This window comes from Lonchura striata, chromosome Z, assembly GCF_050655825.1.
Source record: "Lonchura striata isolate lonStrDom1 chromosome Z, ASM5065582v1, whole genome shotgun sequence".
NCBI classification, from domain to species: domain Eukaryota; kingdom Metazoa; phylum Chordata; class Aves; order Passeriformes; family Estrildidae; genus Lonchura; species Lonchura striata.
Genome location: NC_140740.1, coordinates 80,342,716 through 80,363,459, shown reverse-complemented (window position 1 = coordinate 80,363,459; position 20,744 = coordinate 80,342,716). Strand labels below are relative to the sequence as shown.

Genomic DNA, 20,744 nt, shown 5'->3' with positions numbered 1-20,744 from the left:
ACGTTTATCTTCTTCGGCAAGTTCAATTTGTAGCTAATTTTGTTTAGCCAACACTGAAGGGTGCATCTATGTATGTGTTTAAAGAGCAGCACAAAAGAATGGAGTCAGGCTGTTCTCAGAGGTGCTGAGCAGTAGGACAAGAGGCAACGGGTGGAAACTGAAGCACACGAAGTTCCACCTGGACATGAAAACTTTACTGTGCAGGTGACTGCACAATGGAACAGGTTGCACAAAGAAGTTACGAAGCCTGCCTCATTGGACAGATCCAAAAACAGTCTGGAGACAGCGCCACGCCATGGGATGGCCCAGCTTGAACAGGGAGGTTGGACCGGATGGTCAGCCGCGGTCCCAGTCCGTGTGACCGACTGTGGGAGTCAGTGTTTCCCCGATCTTCCCCGGGCAGGCTCCTCGCTCCCCGCTCACGCTCGCCGCCGGGCGCCGCGGGCGGGAGCGCCGCGCCCGGAGCCCGCCCGGAGGGCTCCGTGAGGGCCGCGCGGGCCGCAAGGGGGCGCTCTGCGCCGCGCCGCGCGGGGCCCGCCCCGGCGCGCGGGCGGAGGGGCGGAAGCGGCGCGCGGCCATGGCGGCCATGGCGGGCGTGGGGCAGCAGTGGGTGCTGGTGGAGATGGTGCAGGCCTTCTACGAGGTGCGGCCGGGCAGGGCGGCTTGGGGAGCGGGCAGGTGTCGCCGGAGCTGCCCCCGGTGGGTGGTGCTGGGTGGTGGATCGGGAGCCGGGTGCTGCGGGGTCGGGCTGCGCTCGCTGAATGGTGAGGATGTGTGAGTGCGCCATGGCTGTGCATTGAAAATATACGCGCGCGTCTTATTTCTCCGGGTTTATAAAATGACATTTAAGGCGTGCAGGAGAGCATTAAGCCTTAAGGTTCACAGGATTTTACTGGGGTAAGGGTTTGTAAATTACGGATGTCGTTTGCGAAGGAAGAAACGGCGTTTAAATGTTTGGGCTTGAGTTCCCTCCTGGAGGACATCAGCTGTGCGTGTTTGTACCCAGGCTTTGTTCCGTGATGTTGAAAAGGATGTCCTGATGATAGGCCTTGTTTTTGTGTCCCTTCCTTTAGCAAAGGGTCTAAAGAATGTATGCAAGATTTGCAGTCCAAATATAGAAGTGCTTAGCTAACGAAGCAGGTAGCATCGCTCTAGTGCACTGAACCCAGGAGAATTGTAGGCACTGAAAAGCACAGAGACCTCAGTGGCAGTATACTGTGTGTTCTTTACATGTCGTGTCGTATGTGTTGTGTATGTAATCTTAATATGTTTGGTACGCAGAAGAGTACTCTGCAATAGGTAACATTTGTTATTTGAAGTTTGATATGCCGTAGGACTCTTTACTCGTTTTAAAAGCTTGCATCCAATTTACTTTATTTTCTGGATGTATGGTAAGTTCTGCCTTGTTGGCAGGTCAGATACCACCAAAACTATTGATGGGTGGGAGCAATTCCCCTGACTTGAAGAGGGGGTATGCTGGTTTGTGTGCACTTCTAGTCTTAAAAATATAGACAGGAGCCTTTCTGAAATGGAATAACGAAACTTATCATTAATACTAGGTATCCAGTAACTCCACATCTACTTCAAATTGGCTGCACTGCCAGAGCAAACTGATTTTTGTCCCCCAAGCACCCAAAGAAGATTACTTTAACTTGCATCAACTCTGGTTTGCTTTGTGTATTCACACACTTTGTGTCCACACAAGAGAGTAAGAGACAAAAGGACAAAACTAGTTGAGCTGACTCAGTTGTTTTATACCTGATCAAAGTGCCTGTTAAACTGACAGAAGCTGACTCTAAGAATAGAATTGTCTTTCCTTGTAAATACTGGCTGTCCCGGCTGTGGACTGTAGGTTACAAAGATGGAGAGTTGAAGTGGCTTTGTATGGATGACACAGACTTTCAGGGTCTCAGGATACTTCTGCTTGTTTTGAAGGCTGCCTGCCTTCATGGGTGCTGACTGGTGCAACCTGTTTTATGACTTAACTGCCTTTACTCTTGGTATTCAAATTATGTGCATGAACAACAGACTAAATCCATTCAAACTTAAGTTAATAGCTACAAGTAATAGCTGCAAAACGTTCCCGTTTCATATAGTTAAAATTTTTACTGATTTAGAAATATATCAGCTGATGATCAGCTTTGGGTTTTTTTCTGGGTGTGCTAGTAGGGACAAAATGTTGTGTCACACTGCTTGAAATAGAATTCTCTCTAGACTAATTTTTCTACTTTTGTTTTCAGGCTCCAGCTTACCATCTCATTTTAGAAGGAATTCTAATACTATGGATAATCAGACTTCTTTTCTCCAAGACATACAAGCTTCAAGAGCGATCTGATCTAACACTTAAGGTATGAGGAAAAATTATTTCTCTTTAGAGAAACAGTTTAGATTGATGTACTGGGTGTTGAACCGCTGTTGCATTATACATGGTTCTGCTGGTTTTTCTTTACCTTCCAAGGGTGAGCTTACTTTGGACTCAGGAGTTTAAATATGTCAGTTTGTGCTTTTAAAGTAGCACTGTGTTTGAGAGTCTGAGAAATAAGAAAACTGATATGATAGTGACTGTTAAGCTATGAAAAGCTGTCATTAGCTCTGCTGAATGGAGGGCTTTATTTTAAAAATGGAAGAGCTATGTGAAAAACGCCCACCAAGCAAAATTAAATGTAAGATTGTAGATAGTAGAAAAATGCTCAAGCTGTATGTGTGGTGTCTATGAGTTATAACTCATGAGAGTTTACAGTGAATTCCACAAAAATTGTTTGTGTTTAGCAGCAGTTTTCTACTTTTGCAGTGTCATTCTGAGAAAATAAAAAAAGCTGTACTTATGAAGACTGGAGTTTCTTCCTGACTTCTGGCTGTAGACTATCACAAATGAGTAAAGTGTGTTTTGAGGATGTCCCTGGAGTAGTTTATATGAGCTTCAGAATAGTGAACCCCTTATAAATAGGATAAAATAATGAAATTTCTTCCTGGTACTAAAGAAAGTTTGTGAAAGAGATTTATGGGTATTTGTAATGGGTATATGTAATTTTCATCTATGTCATGTGTGTACATGCTTTTTGATCTTATTCTCATTAATGATGCACATTAAGGATGCGTGCTAAGTGTAATTCATCAATGAACAGGATGCAAGGACTGTAGGCACAAGTCTATAATAGTGAGCAAAACTGCAGGCAGTGTCCTTATTTGGGGAGCACTTATTAAACAAGCTTAGAGTGTTCTAGAGAGCACTTCAGCAGATATTTATTGAGACAGCCAGCATGGCTTCACCAAGGGCGAGTCCTGCCTGACCAACCTAGTAGCCTTCTGTGATGGAGTGACTCCAGTGGTGGACAAGGGAAGGGCTACTGGGGTAATTTATCTGGACTTGTATAAGGACTTTAACATGGTCCCCCTCAATATCCTTCTCTCTAAATTTGAGAGAATTAGGTGTGATGGTAGGTAGATAAGAAAGTGGTTGAACAGTCTCACCCAAAGGGTAGCAGCCATTGTCTCTGAATCCCAATGGACATCAGTGACAAATTAGGTCCCTCAGGAATCTGTCCTGGGATCACTGTTATTTAATATCTCAATTAAAATCTTCATTAATTTAATGCCTTAATTAATGGCTTAGATAATGGGATTAAGTGCACCCTCAGCAGATTTGCACATGACACCAAGCTGACTGCTGTGGCTGACATACTTGAGGGAACAAGAAAAAAGTGGGTCTGTGGGAGTCTCATGAGGTTTAACAAAGCAAAGTGCGAGATGCTGCGCGTGGATCAGAGCAACCTCTGCTATCAACACAGGCTGGGGATGAGCAGATGGAGAGCAGCCCTGGGGAGAAGGACTTGGGGGTGCTGGTGGTGAGAGGCTGGACATGACCCAGCCATGGGCACCCCCAGCCCAGAAAGCCAAAGGTGTCCTGGGCTGCATCCAGAGCAGCGTGGGCAGCAGGGGAGGGAGGGGATTCTGCCCCTCTGCTCTGCTCTGGTGAGAGCCCACCTGGAACCCTGCATCAGCCCTGGGGTCCCAGCACAGGGAGGACCTGTAGGAGTAGATCCAGAGAAGGCCACCAAGATGATCAGAGTGATGAAGCACCTCTGCTATGAGAAAATGCTGAGAGAATTATTTGGGATTAATCATATTGTTTGATTAGCCTGCAAAAGAGAAGGCTTAGGGGTGGCCTAAGTGCAGCCTTCCAGCACCTGAAGGGAGCCTACAAGAAAGATGGAGACTATTTACAAGAGTGTATAGTGACAGTACAAGGGAGAATGGCTTCAAAGTGGGAGGTTTAGATTAGATACTAGGTAGAAATTCTTTACTGTGGGCATGGTGAAGCACTGACACAGATTGCCCAAAGAGGTTTTGGATGCCCAGTCCTTGCAAGGTGTTTAAAGCTGAATTGCTTGGGGCTCTGGGCAACCTGGTCTAGTGGAAGTTGCCCCTGCCAATGGCAGGGATATTGGAATTAGACACAAATGCTTCTACGACTGGAGGCAGGATGTGAACTTAGCAAGAATCAAGAATGGCTGATTCCGTTTTGTGCGTGGAAGAGTTTGAATTGATTGTGGGATACTCAAAGTTTGCCATCTTTGATAAGAATAAGAATAAGAGGTGGAATGAATGCAAAGGGACCTCCAGTGTGGTGAAACAATGAGTGCTCATATCATCTAGGAAGATATGCTGCAGCCTTAAAGTGAGCCCAGATTATCCATTCAGAAATTAGTACAGTTCAACTACTGGAGTTGTTGTGTATCAGATAGTTTTCATTTCTAGTATTTTGGAGGATACATTTTTTTGCTTTTAAGAGTCATTCTCTCTGCAGTAGAATGCAGGAAAAGGCTCTTTGCAACTCTTGGAAAATTTATGACCCAGAAAAGATGAAACATGTCTTTTCCTTACAAAGTAAGAAATTGGGTCATATATCTCTATGTGCATCTTGGATTTTATCATGCAGTTGCAGGTCATCATCTTAATTCTTTACTGACCATTTTACTGAAGCTGAGGAAAGTACACAGGCAAATATGCTATGTGGGGAAGAAAATTATTTTGGGCAATAAACAACTGGGAGACTGCACATGTAGCCAGTCTGCTGCAGTGGAAGAAAGGGTTTAGAAGGGTGTCAGGAGGAAAAATGTGGAAATGGTTTAGGCTTAAATAACCTTACTTTTGCTGGATGACCATATTAAAATTCACTAACAGGACAGCTGTTAACAGGCTTTCTGAAAAATAGAAGCATGCAAATATGTTATTGTTGTGATACTTTTGCTGAGATTTATAGAAACTTTTCTGAGGTTAAAGGGTGAAAAGGAATGTGAATACTAGCAAAAATGCAACCAAGGATTACTTTGTATATTGACTGGATACATTGATTCACACTGTAGATTACAGACTCAAGAAGTTACAGAGTGCTGTGAGTGGTATTGCAGCAAAGGGTTTGACTACTAAAGACACCACTGACTTGTTACCTTTAAAAAATAGCACGGGTGAAATGCTCTTTGTTCTGATCCTGTGTTCAAGTTGGCTGGCTGTGACGATGGTGAAAGTTAAGAGGAACTGACTGTACCATTGTCATTTGAAGACAGAAGTAGTGGTTGCTTTAGGAAGAACTGTATTTGGAAGGAGAGGTCTTGTCTATAGGTAGTTCACTGAAAGTCAGGCATAAACACAGCAGTGTGAATAATGTGAGTACATCTTCAATTGAACAATTGAAGGAGTTAAGCAAACTGATATATCAGTGTCATAGAATGATTCCGTTTCTCTTTCTACAGTGTAGATAATTCTTGTGAAGAGAGCTCATGTATTTTGTGTAGGGGAATAGATGTAAACACACAGAGACATGCCTTCTCCTTAAATTTCATGAAAAATCTGCACCTAATTGGCACTAGTCTGTGTTATGGATAAAGCCCGTGGGCTTGAGCATTGCTCAGCTGCTTACAAAGCAAAGGAAGAGTAAAAGCAAGGAAACTTGTGAGTGAATATAGAATTATTTAATAAGCAGAGGAAAGAAGACAGAAAACAAGACAAATAATGTCTCATGTACCACCTCCAGTGGATGGACCAATATCAGACAGTTCACAAACAAAAGGTGACTAAATTCCTTAAAACCCATCTTTTCCTTTTTATTGCTGTGTGACATCATACAGTATGATGCTTTGGTTAGTGCAAGCCTGACTGTGTCCTTTCCCAATCTCTCGGGCATGCACTGGTCTATTCACTGTGGGAAAAGAGTGTGAGCTGCGCAAAGGCTGTTCAGCGAGAAATACAACTTTAAAGTTTTACCAGCATTGTCATAGCACTGTGTGAGCTGCTATGCAGGAAGTTCCCATCATCACAGCCAGTCTGTTTCATGCAGTGTGGGATCCCATACAGCCAGGCTTCTGTGTGTGTGTTCATCTACATGTAGAAACATGCCAGCTGTTCAGCAAGGATACTGCTACCGGTTTGCTTTCTGTCTTGTTCTAGTTTGAGTCATGCTGTGGTGTCCTGTCTTTACCACACCAGAAAGAAATACTAGGTTACTCAGGTACAGCCACTGGAGACAGGCCTGCTGAAGTGATAGAGCACACACTACCTTTGTGCCAGCCACTCATGTAATGGTACTGCAGGTTCCTTTGTGAATTATCGCTGGGAGTACTGCCAGAGCAGAGCTGGCTCCATGTAATAAATATTAATGAAGAATACAATTACTGCACAGCCATCCTAGTGATCTGTTAGGACAAGTCAGTCCTGGGGAACAAGAAGGAAATTATATATATTGTGCAACTTAGTGCACTTAGGAGTCATGCTTCTAAAACCATGAAGAAATTCACCCTGAAGTTGGATTGTAGGTTCAGTTAAATGTGTAGCAAGAGTACTGAGAAATCCAGTGCAGAAATCACCTTTCAACTTGTTAACTCTTATGCTTTGGTAATAATATTTGTAAGTATTCCTACTGCTTATTTTAGAAAATAGTATCTCCCAAGTCATTAACTAAAAAGGTGGAGTGCTTCTCTGATACTGTAAGTTCCTGATAGTTCAGTGTTTTAGGAAACATAAATAAGTCTGTGGCCATACAGGGTGCTAGACATAGATTCTTATGGGCTTTCACACAAAGTAAAATCTGTAGAAAGTGGCAATGAGGACTGGAGTGGGCTGTGGAAGTTTGCATCGCAGCATTTAGCTATGTGTGAAAAGAAGGTGCCTTACAGGTCTGTTTGTCTTTTACTCTGCAGTAAATGGTAATGATACTGAGCTTTTCTCTCAAAATTTCTGAAGTACTAAGAGTCACATCTTCCCACTTGCAAATGGGAGGAAAAGCTTTTTCCTTTGGTTTTAAAATTTCCACTATATTGCAGTAGTAGCATGGGATGCACTTTTTTTGAGTGATACTAGTCAGGAGGCTGGAAAGTTTCTATTTGAGGCAAATGTTTAATGTGTGGCTGAGAAATACATTTACCTTAAGAGCTGTGTTGCAGGAACAGCATTCACAGACTGATCAGATGTTGTTCCATAGGGAATAGCAGAGGTAGTCTGCTCCTGTTAGGTTTTCAGTAATTCTGAGTAGAGACTCCCTAAGCAGGTACAATTACTCTCATGTATGAGCATACATACATACTTTGAGAGAAAGAAATTTCTAACTGGCATGCCCATTATTTGTGCCAATTTATTAAATTCTATTACATGTGTCTAGAAATACTGTGAAATTAAAGACTCTGAGGGCCAGTAAATTAGAAGTTTTATTAATCTTTTGATATTAGTGTAGAATATGCATATATGACATTGTTTCAGAACGCTAGTGCTAGCTAAGTACTGTTTTCATTAACAGAATTGCTACCTTTCCTTAAGAATCTGGGTAAACAAGACAACTTTTAAAATAATTTGGGTTTAATGTGTTTACACCCAAATATTTTTCTTACCCAAGGTATATGGCAATTAAAAAGTGAAATCCACAACAGAATACTACCACCTATCATATATGTACGTGTGGTTATCTATGTTATTTAGATAAACAGATTTTAGATTTTTTTTTTTTAATGTATAAGTATGCACAAACAAATTCAAGATTCTACTACATGTAGGGTTAGGCTTTAGAGAGCCAGAAAGTTCAGAGTCCAGGGAATACTGGGGCTGGAAAAGTCATGCCTATGAGATCACAGCAAGGTACCAACATTGCTGCCTCCACACCTTTCTAATATGAGACACCCATGGAGGTGGGGACTTCAGCCTCTGCACCAAGCTTCCTTTATGGTTAGGATTCAGAGAGCCAGAAAGCCTAAAGCTAAATGTATAAAAAGGTATGTGTATTGTAATTTATAAAATATAGTTACAAGCATTTTACACATTATATTTTCATGTTTGTTATGTATTATCCATAAAATAAAATAGATACACTTTATAATGTTATGTGTATTTTATTTATTTAAAAGTAATTATATAAGGGCAAGAGGAAAAGTTGAGAGATGGGTTCATGTGCACTGCAGTCCAAGAAAATGGAAAGTGAAAGTTTTGAGTTCATTCTCTTCATCAGGTGAATGTTTTCAGTGCAGCAAACTAAGGAGAAATATGCAAATCAAGGATCTATTGATGATGTTAAATTGTGAATTGCAAAGATGGTTTCTCTGTATGTTTGAAAATTATTTTTTTTATATTGCTGTGAAATTTTATCTGTTTAGGAGGTAAAAATTAAAGGTACTTTGATGTTGGGTTACTGCACAAAAGTCAGCTTCTGCCCTGTCTTTTTGTTGAGGGGAAGATGGTCATGTTTATCCTAAGCAGTCAGAATGGCAGGCCAGTGTACTGAGGTATTTGGGGAATGGAAGGAGGAAAGGGTTTGCAGTGTCTAGTCTGCAGTAGTGGGTGGCTGCTTTAGATGGAGTTCGGTGCTTGTTTTAATCATCAATGTCTCCAGTCCCCTCCTCTGCTAAGAACTGGTGGAAACAGATGACATAAGATGCGAATATGCAAATGTTTGTCCATGAAAAAGCAAAATGCTGTGTAATGGATGAGGAGAATGATTGTGAACTAGAATTAATGAAATGGTGTTGTTTGAAAGGGCAATTGCAATTCTGTATGTTCAAAGTTACGTTAAGAGAAAAATTAGGGTATTGCCATGTCTCATTGTGGCTTGTACCCTCTGCTGTTGAGTTTGTGTGCAGAAAAGATTTTAAAGGGAAGACTAGACACTTCTTAGAAATGAGTGTGACTGGGGGATAGGAATACTAATTAGGAATTGCTTATTATCTTTATGTTCATAGATCTTAACTGCAAGTGGAATGTGCTAATTTACTGTAGTTAGTGTCCATCTATGCATACTTTTTTCTTTCTGCTAAACTCCTTGACAAAAGTGTTTTAATTAAGCTTGTGTCCTCACTAGTTAAGCTGTTTGATGATATTTCGTGCACTTAGCTCAAAAATGTGACTTGAATGAAAAAGCTTAGTACATGCTTACACGGTTTTAATTCTGCTTTCTTTGAAAAAAAACAAAAAAAAAACCAAACAGAATTTAATAGTTTTAAGGCAGAGCAGGCAATATAAAAATGTTCTGTGTTCAGGTCCCAAACAGAAGAAATACCATGAAGTCCTGAAAGATGTGAAGTCTTTCCCTCTGTGGCATTTGATGTCAAATAAAGCTTTTCTTATTTATTCTTCCATAACTGACAGGCTGCACCCACTTCTCACCTGATTTATTCTGCTGCCTAATAAAAACAAAACTCAGTGAACCTCCCCTGCTAAAACCTCAAACTAAAATGAAACACAACACCAACCAACAGCTCTGTGCTCCAAAATGAATGCAAAACTCTTGATCCTATACATTAGGGCTTTGGGGCCTTTCAACAACTACTGCAGGAGCAGTGAAGGCTGCGTGAGCACATGTCCTGCTTTGTGATTGTCAGAAGTCTTTTTTGAACTCTTTTGGCAAGGTATAAGATACTACTGGGCAACTGCCACACAGGATGTGGTTTCTCAATAGCATCAGCCAGTCTAGGTTGGGACTGGGACTCTTGTTGTGGGTTCTGGTTTAGTTACATATCCCATCCTGCTTTTGCTGACTTAGTTTTCATCTGGATCTGAATAAGGCTTTTGTCTGTTTTTTTAGCTGCTTCTGCCAGCACAAGGAATGTTTGGCAGGAGAAGACTGCATAGTAGCAGCTGCTGGCTTGCAGTGTGGTGGGTCAGCACCCTTAGTGTAAAATTATGTCTTAGATTTTTTATTTTCCATCCAGATAGTATGGTATAGAGATACCCACTAGTGTTGTGAGGTGAGGATGGAATTTTCTTTCTTGGGCTATGGTTGTGGTTTCAGTCTAAGATTAATGTGAATTTAGGTGCTACTTTGAAAATTGATGTGACCTCAGTATTCCTCCATAGTTAGGTGTACAATATGTGGTTTAGCAGTTGTTGTTACCTTTTCTTGAGCATTTGACAGTTTTTCTTCAATGTATCCTTCTCACATACTTGTTACTTTGCTGAATACTTTTATGCCAGTGTTCTTGAAACAGCACTTTTGAAGACTTGAGAATATAAATTGAGGCATTCTATATTAAATTTTTATGAATTCATATTCAGTTACATAAACTGTAGAGGAGAATTTTCATATTTAACAGGTTGAATTAAACAGTATTTATTAAAATTTGGCAGGGACATCATGTTAGTATCTCATCTCTTGATTATAGTGTAAGATCTTTAATACACAGACACATGTGGTCTGTATTTCTTTATATCTTATTCCCTTTCTGATTTCATAATTGTGAGCCTCTCATTTAAAAATTCTGAGATAATACCAATTTTAAGTGTTTCAGAAAGGTAACATGTTCTAGTGTACATGATTTCTAATGCTTGTTATGTTTCTAATAATTGTTATCAACTGTTTATTAATGCATAATGTATTTTCTAGGGGAATTCCCTTCTCAAACAGTATTTCTTTTCTCCTGATCAGGAAAAAGAAGAGTTGATTGAAGAATGGCAGCCAGAGCCTCTTGTACCTCCTGTGCCAAAAGATCACCCAGCTCTCAATTACAACATTGTTTCAGGGTAAATGTAACCAAAATTACTCCTGTTTACTTATTTAAACTCAAATACTTGAGATCCATATTCTACAGTATACTGCATATTAAGCATTTCTATAGCCTTAAAACCTTTAATAAATGAATTGCATTTTTAGAGACCAGGACCAAATTTGCCTATGAAGAGGCAAATTATTATTATTTTTTTTTTTCCAACATTTGGGGTTGGAGAAGGAGTATTGTATCTTTGCCTTCATTTTTCTGTTGTTTTCTATTGTTTGGTATTAATTTGTTTCACATTGCCTGAAAACATGGACTTAGTCCTCTAAAATTGGATACCACCTTCTTACATCATCACAAATCACTTGAAAAGAAATTTTGTGTGTAGCTGCTTGGCACTTTTCTGTGGTTTCAGCCCAGCCAGCAGCCAAGCCCCATGCAGCCACTCACTCCCCCATCAGTGGGATTGGGTATAGAATTTGAAGGGTTGTGGGTTGAGATGAAGAGTTTTACAGGGAAAGTAAAAGCCATGCTTCCCATGGGCAAGCAGGTGCTCAGCCGTATCCAGGAGATCAGGGCCACATCACATATAACATTTACTTGGGAACACAAATGACATCACTCCAAACATGTCCTCCTTCTTCTTCTTTCCCCCACTTTATATACTGAGCATGTCATGTGGATGGACCAAAGGGTCATTTTGGGTCACCTGTCCTGTCTGTGTCTCCTTCCAACCTCCCATGCCCTTCTAACTTCCTTGCCAGTGTGGCAGTTTGAAAAGTAGAATAGGATTTGGCTCTGTGGAAGCCCTGCTCAGCAATAACAAAATCATGTCTATATTATCAACCCTGTGTTCAACACAAATCCAAAACACAGCCTCATACTAGCCATCGTTAAGAAAATTGACTCTACCCCAAACCCAGCACACACTTCATTAAAAATTGTTTTTCTTTGGACAATCAGAATTGGAAATGCTGGATGGTAAAGCTTTTCTGTGAGGAAATTTATGGCTCGGTTTTGCTTTCTTGTGTTACAAAGTTTTTAAAATGTCTGATGACTTAAGCAAGAGTCACATTATTTCAGAAATTGCTTTGAAGATTCTTTTTTACAATCTTCAGATTTGCATGTCACTAGCTTTTACTTGGTAAGCATTCATAATATCTTCCTATTGACACTAATAATTTGAAATAATTTAGTGTCATAGTGAGGTCCATTTTGAGAGTTCTACTACCACAGAGAAGTCTGCCATGTAAAAGTTATACCTGTTTTAATTAACTGTGATGCAAACAATTCTTCTGTTATTCTTCAGAATTTTGAAACAAACTGTACTGTAGAGTTAAAGGAAGTGTTGACTCTTTTAAAAAATAGAACAAATATATTTTAGAGTGATTCAGAAAATGTTTTAGTTATTAGAACTTTCTAGTCCTTATAGCTAGGAAATGTATTGTGACAGAATGCTAATGTGTTGTGGCTGTTAAACTCAACAGTGGCTGTGGGGAAAACTTGACATTTGTCTTGTAATATTTAAGCTGCTTCCCCACAAGTTGCTCAAATGCTGTAAACTGTAACTTTGACTGTAAACTTAAAACATGTTTCAGAGTTAATACTTATTGTAACGATGTATATAATTGCCAAAACAGGTTTGCTTATAGAATAGGGTATACAGATATGATGCTTGTATTTAAAGGGATAATATTTTACTTATTCCAATTTTTTTGTTGTTTTTTTTTTGTTTGTTTGTTTACCTGTATCACAATTTTTAAGGTCAGAAAATTTTTGCCCTTTGCTTCATGTATATTATACTCTTGTTCATTTGCTAGTAGTGTGTGTTTTCAGACTTTCTCTGTTTCTTGATTATATAAATTACTCAAAACAGTACAGATTAAACTGAGTTGGAAACTTGAAATGATAGCTGATACAATAGTTTCATCCACTTACAGCCACTACCTGTATTTCAATAGCAGTATCCGTAGATAATAGGTATTCTGGGGTTGCTTTATGACAAAAAACATTGATTTGGAATTAATTTTTCAATTGGAAGTAAGAGCAGTGAGGTGTCCTTTTCATTTTTAGTACTTCTTGAAAATATATCACTTTGCTTTTAAAAGAGAAGTTTTACATGTCTCTTCAGGGATCGTCTTTCTATGAATTAAATTTTCAACAAGGAATCATTAAATATCTCAAGAAACTAGTTACAGTTTCTTTATTAAATTATAGGAATATAGGTTTTGTTGAGTATATTTGTGACTTCACATTGAACTTAAGTACTGATTGGCAACTGCAAGAAGTAGAAAGAGGGAATCTTGAAAAACTTGTGTGCCTTCTATTGTTGAAAACAGAATTCCTGTATTAATTGCTTATGAACATGACAACTCTTCATTCATAACAGTAGGTCTATAATTGTTTTTCAGTCCTCCTACCCATATAATCACTGTTAATGGCAAGGAATGTATAAACTTTGCATCATTTAACTTCCTTGGACTTTTGAATAATGAAAAAGTTAAGGTGAGTTATTCCAGTTATTCTATTTGTGTGATTATTCCTCTTTTACTTTGTATGTTATCTGGGGATAAAGAATAGAGAAAGCATAAACTTCATCAATAACCTATATTATGAAAGCAGAAAGTAAGATTATAAATCTCGTAATGTTGCACTGGTCAAGTTTGTATTTTTACTGAAGTTTAATCTGGTATACTTATTGCACACCTAGTTGATTCTCAAGTTAGATTAGTATTTAATGTCCTTAAATATTAGAATAAAATGAGTGATGCTTAAACAGTTGTCTAAAGAAGTTTCGAGGTGAAATTAGTTATAAAATTCAGTAAATTATTATACTTTCTGTGAAGCAGGTCATCTTACATGATACAAAAAGTCATCTGTGTACATTGGTGTAAAATTATCAGTGTATAGGAAATCTAATGTAGAAGTATTTCACGTAATTCTTTCCTATTAAAGAGTGCGGCCCAGTCTTCTCTGAAGAAATACGGTGTTGGCACTTGTGGGCCCAGAGGATTCTATGGTACTTTTGGTGAGTAACTTTCTTTGATCTGCCTTTAAACATGTTTAGACTAGTTTGGTAAGTCAGCCAAAATAGTCCAATATATAAGCAAAAAGTTGTTTGTATTGCTCTGAAGAACAGTTATCCTCTAACACACATTTTACTGTAGTTGTTGAGGATTAGTAGCATTTATTCTTTCTGTCTTTGTTTCTTATTATTTTATCTCCTTTCTTACTCTTTCTAATGCTGGTCTTTGAAAATAATTATAATCTGTTGTAGTTCTGGTAACTGTAGTAGAAAGAGAAAATAAACATATTAGAATTCAGTAATTCACGGTGACTGAAAGTGTAAATGTAAATTAAACATTCTACGGGCACCACAAGGGGGCAGTCTGATTTCTGTGATAGCTGATGGAACTACTTCTGATAACTAAGGTAACTACTGATGCTGTAGCCAGAATGAAGTTTTCCACTACTGAAAACTTTAGTGTTGTAATTGAGAGATTTTATTACCTGGGCAGATGTTATTAAGGTAAGGGGTTTTTTTCCATTCTTTTTAAGAAGTAGTAACTACTTAAATATTGGGTCTGGACATAGTTCTTCACAGGCATTTATATTTTGAAATATTCCATGGAAGCCAAAGAGTTATACATGAATAGCTGCATAGTTACAGGCTAAAACCATCAACTCATTTTGTGAACTTTCCAGTATCTCCCGAGAGATGATAGAATTCAGAGAGGATCTGTACTCAAATTATTTCATAGAGTTAACTTCCTGTAGCCTTGACTTGAATTTGAGACAAACTTGAGCTTTTCTTGGTTAATCAAGCTAGTTCCATAAGTGATCATCTAGTTGCTATACCTACTTTGATTTGATATGTCTATCTATCAGAACAGGTTTGAATCTTGATATCAATCTTAGAAATTGTTCATTAGCTTAGAACCATAATTTGCTTCTAATTAATGTACTGGTGGCCCACTGATTAGTATAGAGAGTTTATAGGAAACTAGATTCCTGCAGTGATCCAGTTCAGCAGTGGTCTGTTGGAATTCATATAGGCTTTTCCCTTCCCTTCAAAACAGTGAAGTGCTCAAAAAACCTGTGGAATAATAATAAGTTTTTGAATCCAAGCTGGTTTTAAATTTTGTGAAGTCTTTCACTTGGTTTTCTTCTAGCAATTATTGGAAAAAGACAGAATCTTTGGGTTGTTTCCTGCCCTCTTTGAAGGGCTAATCAAAAGATGTAAACTATAGATTTTGCTGTTCATTGTCTCCTAAGTTTTTCCGTAAGCGCTCCGTAAGGCATGTTATCTGTGCCATTGGTACTTGACAGCAGTAGAGAAGAAGTGATATTATACTCACGCATTTGAGGTGTCATCTTTTACACATAAAATAATGGAGGCTTCATTTTAAATGGTAGGCAGGCTTCTGCTCTACTTGTTCAATCTGAAATTGCCTTCCTGTTTTCACCTAACTTTACAGATTTGAGTGTGGCAGGATTATGAATCTATGAGAAGAAACACTTTTTGCATTATTGTGTGCCTTAAACATTTCACACAATTTTTCATGTACTGGAACTTTGATAAATGGATCATGTTCTGTGCAAACTATACACAGTTTCCTCTTACATTCCTATGTGGAATTTAACTGATGGTTGTTGATTATTACTGCTTAGATTTATCCCCTCTTAGGAGCTGATATTTCATATCAATATTAGAGATCTCTATTTGAAATGTAGATACTGTGTTATAATTTATTTTGAATGGAGATTTGGTTCTTCATATCTATGCCACTTTGAAGATAATAAATAGATTTAGTGAGTCAAGGCATTTTTTATTTTGTTTTGTATCCCTGAAATATGTATCTGTGCCTTTATCCTATAATGAGCATGAAATATTTTTATACTTACATATACCTGAATATTTGTGGGTATTTTCCCCATAATTCTCATTTATTCAGTTTTTGACTTCCATGTGAGCATATACTAGGCATTAAAGAGGCATTTCATACCAGTTTTTAACAATATTAGCTTTATTAACATTTCATAATAGCATAGAAAGCTGTTCCAGTGTTGTCTCCCTCTGTGCAAATGTACTTCAGGTAGTGTTTGCAGTTTCATTTAAGCTCAGCTATTCCAAGTGGAGTAACCAGGCTAAAAGCAAATCATTACAACAAAAGGAGAGTCAGATAGTATCTGGATTTTATCACAATAAAACCTTAATATTGTCTTAGCCCTTTTCAACCTCATGGTTAAACAAAGCATTCATACCCTTATGTAATATATGCCAAGTGTATGTCATTTGGAACTTACATGTTCTTGCCCTTGGCAAAATTTCCTTAGGCTTACAAGACTTTTTTCCATAGCACAAACCTGAGTAGATTTTTTAGCTGCCCTTCCTGACACTACTTGTTTTGCCCACTGTTTTTTACCTAGACCTTGCTTAGTGTAATGGTGGTTGTTCCTGAATAAGGCTCAGTGAGAAGGATGCAGTTTCTGATTATGAGCAGTGATGGTTTTGTCATGTTTTTCAGTTAAATTGTGTAAGTGGTCACTCAAAACATTTTTCTTCATTAGGTATCAATAGCTGATCACTCAAGAATAACAGTTCAGTTCTTATTTCCCCTAATTTTTTATTCTCTATTGATGAGGCTTCAAAAATAAATATTTTGGACTGAATGTTGTTTATATTGCATGTTTTAAATGCTATGTGGCCAGTCTGGTTTTTAAAATTTTGTTACTGCTGATCTTTGTTGGGCTTTTTGTTCAATAAATCAAAGGTCATCCCACCTTTTTGGAAGCCTGATTGAAGATTGTTTATTGATTCTGAAGTCCATGTAGCAATGACATAAGAAAAAGACACAAATATTCTGGAAATAGACTATTTGCAATCTCAGTCATAAATAGATGAGAATTCCAGTCAGTATCCTCCCTTCAGAAGTCTTTGGAGAGGAAGGGCTTTTCTAGATATCCCTGAACATTTGGTGTATCTAGTGCAGCTAGATTAAAATAACAGGGTGCAAAACAAAAGTTCCAAATAATGAATGATTAATTGATTTCATTTAAAAGCAGTGGGAAAACCATTTTCTTTCTGATCTATTTTTTAATGCCCAGATGAACATCAGGAAAGGATTGTTGAGGATTTATATTTTGTGTGCTATGGATAGAATTGCTCTTTTCTGTGACTGGGGGACTGTTGTTTGAATAAATACCCTTTGACTTCATGTCAGATGGCTGTGTCCTTTTGGGGAAAGATTATGCTAGCTATGTTTAGTATAGCAAAGTTGGGATTTATATGATATCCTTCCTTTCTGCACTCATTCTCTTGGTGTCTGGTCAGAAAGAGCAACACTGACATAACCATACCCCACAGACTTCTTGAAGAATCTTTACATATAACTGATGTTGCTTTATTTGATTTTAGTGTCGGTGAACTTCCAGTAATTGCAAAAAGTTAACACTTGGCCACTGGTAGTCTTTCAGATCACACAGTAATGATCTCTGCTTGTTTCCAGTTGACAAAAGGCATAATTATCTGTCTATTGCTAGCAGAAGCAGATAGTGGCAAGAGTGTTAGACAGTCAAAATAACATTTTGTCTGATAGAGGTTATTTTGCTTAGGCAGAGTACTTAATATTGTGGATACCTTTGTGCAGCAACAATCCACTCACCATGTGGTATTACAATTTTTACTATATTGATTTTTGACATGGGTCACTTTGACCAAATTGATTTGGGAAATGCTGTGTGTTTGATTGGGTCAATATATCTTAAGGGTGAATAATCTCTGGCTTGGAGGTGTGACCTTTTCAATGGGCTAGAGTGTGTTCAGGAGATCATTTATGACTTGTCTGACAAGAGCAGTGTTCTGATATAATGATAGCTATGCTTATGTAGAGGAAGTGTCAGCTTGGAAGGACTGATTATCTGCCAACAGGACCGCATTAATAGTTATAAATTACATAATTTGTTTTCTGACTGTAGTAACTGTGCTCACCAGTCGCAGTCCAAGAGTGCTGCATCTTTTTTTGTCTAATCACAAGTAGGTTTTAACAACTTTGGTGTAAGAACATTAGAGAATCATGTTGCATAAATATTTTCAGATCTGTCAAAACTTGTGATTAATCACAGGTTACTTGTCAGTTTAAGTGAAGCTAGATTGGTTGAAACTGGGTTTTGGGAAGTTACTTGTTTTAATATTATTCTTACAAAGGTTCTGTTTGCTTCAATTAGATGATTTCTAAAAGTAATGGTAGATTTTTTGGATATAAAAACAAGCTAGCTGTATTTTTTATTTTTCTCTCAAATAGATGTGCACTTAGAATTAGAAGAACGTCTAGCAAAATTCATGAGGACAGAGGAAGCTATTATATACTCATATGGATTTGCCACAATTGCCAGTGCTATCCCTGCATATTCAAAGAGAGGGGACATTGTGTTTGTGTAAGTATTGTTTTCTAATTGCTTTCTTCTTATTTTTAATGTTTTTTAAACATATTGTTGAACATTTTGAAATATTGCTGGTTTTGATCAAGTAGTACATTTTGTAGTACAAACTTCAAATATTTTTTCTGTGCCAAATATTACAAATCATTTATTGTTTTCATTGTGAAAGCTCAGATGTGGGCACTTGGCTGCAAAAAAAGCAAAATAACTTGTGCATTCAAATACTAACATAATTCTAATAATTAATTTTCTTCTTAAATGATACAGTTATACTTTTTCTCCTGTCTACTGCTGGCTTTTCACCTTTCTTCCAGGAGTGTTGTTCCCCTCATGTCTATTTGCAATGGAGTAGCTTGTTAAATATTGGTATATCTTAAAATTACAGAATAATAGCTATGCAGAAGCAAAGAAATGATTTGGCAGGCCTAGTATCTGGTACCTAATAATAGCCAGTCATGATTTGTCTAGGGAAGATTCAATAGCCAGGAGAAGCAATGTAACAAAGCTCAATTTACTCTGCCAAAGAAGAGGGTTTGGACTTAGTAAGAATGGATGGATTTTGTCTTCTGATTCATTCAGTACCTTAGATCTTTAATATACTCAGTGTTTCTATGACATGCAAATGGTTAACTTGAACATTTTTTTAAAAATATGAAGAAATACCTGTTTTAAGTATAATACCTACTAACTTCTATCAATGCTTTTGACTTTTAGACAGGGATTTTCCCTATACATTTTCCCTCGGGAGTAGGGAATGAGTGTCAATGTGGGGCTCAGCTGCCTGCTGCAGTTACAACACAATGGTGCTTTTGTATTTGCCAAAAATCTCTCTTTGGTGCTTTCTTTTCTAAGTGTAAGGCTTGCTGCCTATTTGACCTCTTTACAGAAGTTCTTTCATAATTCAATCATGTTTTTTGATTGTCTTTCATTGTCTTCTGGATCAGGGTTTTTGAGACAAATGCCCAGGATTGTGCACACAACTACGCAAGGATGCCAGTGTACCCTAGATTTAGTGTTATCATACTGTTTCAACTTCTCATTGACAAAATATCTAACTGTATTTGAAAGCACTTGAAATTACTGCATTTAGCATATGCAGGTTTGGTTTAGTTGCCACTTATATAAGATTAATAGACCTAAGTAGCTGTGAAATTGCATACCCCAGCATAGTTGGGAATTTGCTGTTCCAGCATTTAAAAATGGGGACTAGTTCTTTGGATGTGGAGATATTATTTCTCAAAGGATATTAAAATGGAGGTTTTTTTGTATTTGGAGGACTACAGTTAATGTTACAGGCACATCTTTGCACTTCTTTTCTAAGACCCAGAGCAAAGAAGTGAGAGGTTTCTCGGATGATTACTGTGGTATTCTACCTAGTCCATGGAATGCTATGCTGAAACTGCTGTCATGTACAAACAAAAGGATGAGTGTAGTTTAAAAAAAAAAAACCAAAAAAAACCCCAAAAACATATTAGCTTGCTTTTAGTGTCTGTAATTCATATAAAATTGAGAAGCTTTGAAATGAGTTTTCAAAATGTCAATAAAATATATAGTGCTTTAAAACATCTGGTTTTGTCTACACCTGAGTACAAATATCTGCTCAAAAAAAGACAAGGCCTAATAGCCAGATTTCTTTGAATAACTGCACCGTGTTTAACTAACTTAGAAGAGTTTGCTATATTTACAGAGATGAAGCTGCCTGCTTTGCTATTCAGAAGGGATTACAAGCATCTCGTAGTAACATCAGGTTATTTAAGCATAATGATATGGCTGACCTTGAACGACTGTTGAAAGAACAAGAGACTGAAGATCAAAAGGTACCATTCCTTTGAAGAAATATTTGTACTCTTTTGTACCACCTCCCCCATATTTTTTTACTGAGTCGTGTAATTGAATGGATGCAGTGCTTAAAGGCAGCTAGTTGGTTTTCATAAGTCTCTATTGAGCAGTTAATGTTGCTTATTTAATTAAGATTTTTTTTAAAGTATTTATTTATTTGCATTTGTCTTCTTAACCCCTAGAACTGAGCTCACAGACATTAGTAGCAGGGAATATCTTTACAGGCAGATGACTGACATGAGATAATGTTTTTCTTTTCTTTAAAAACTATTAAAGAGCTTTTTTTTTTAGTATCTCTGAGAAATTTATGTAACTGTATTTACCTAATACATCATACAAGTTTACTATCCCTTTGGATGCCACACTATAAAATTAGCACAAAAATGCCTAGTCTTTTATAGAATCAATAGGGTTGATTTTTTCTGTCTTCCCCTATTGTGCATTCAATTCTTAAGATGTTCTCTCTTGTGAAAAATTTGAGTTGGTTTGATGGCTTGC

The 20,744-nt window shown here is 37.8% G+C and overlaps 1 protein-coding gene across 1 annotated transcript in view; it reads left to right on the top strand.

Annotated features, from left to right (window-relative positions):
- The first annotated feature begins 560 nt into the window (after positions 1-560).
- SPTLC1 (serine palmitoyltransferase long chain base subunit 1) overlaps positions 561-20,744 on the top strand; it is a 31,181-nt gene continuing 10,997 nt past the window's right edge. The window contains exons 1-7 of the mRNA XM_021530397.3: positions 561-643; positions 2,241-2,348; positions 10,901-10,995; positions 13,379-13,472; positions 13,923-13,995; positions 18,272-18,404; positions 20,095-20,224. Of these exons, the coding sequence (XP_021386072.2) occupies positions 578-643; positions 2,241-2,348; positions 10,901-10,995; positions 13,379-13,472; positions 13,923-13,995; positions 18,272-18,404; positions 20,095-20,224 (699 nt within the window). The 5' untranslated portion in view covers positions 561-577. The remainder of the gene's footprint in view (positions 644-2,240; positions 2,349-10,900; positions 10,996-13,378; positions 13,473-13,922; positions 13,996-18,271; positions 18,405-20,094; positions 20,225-20,744) is intronic.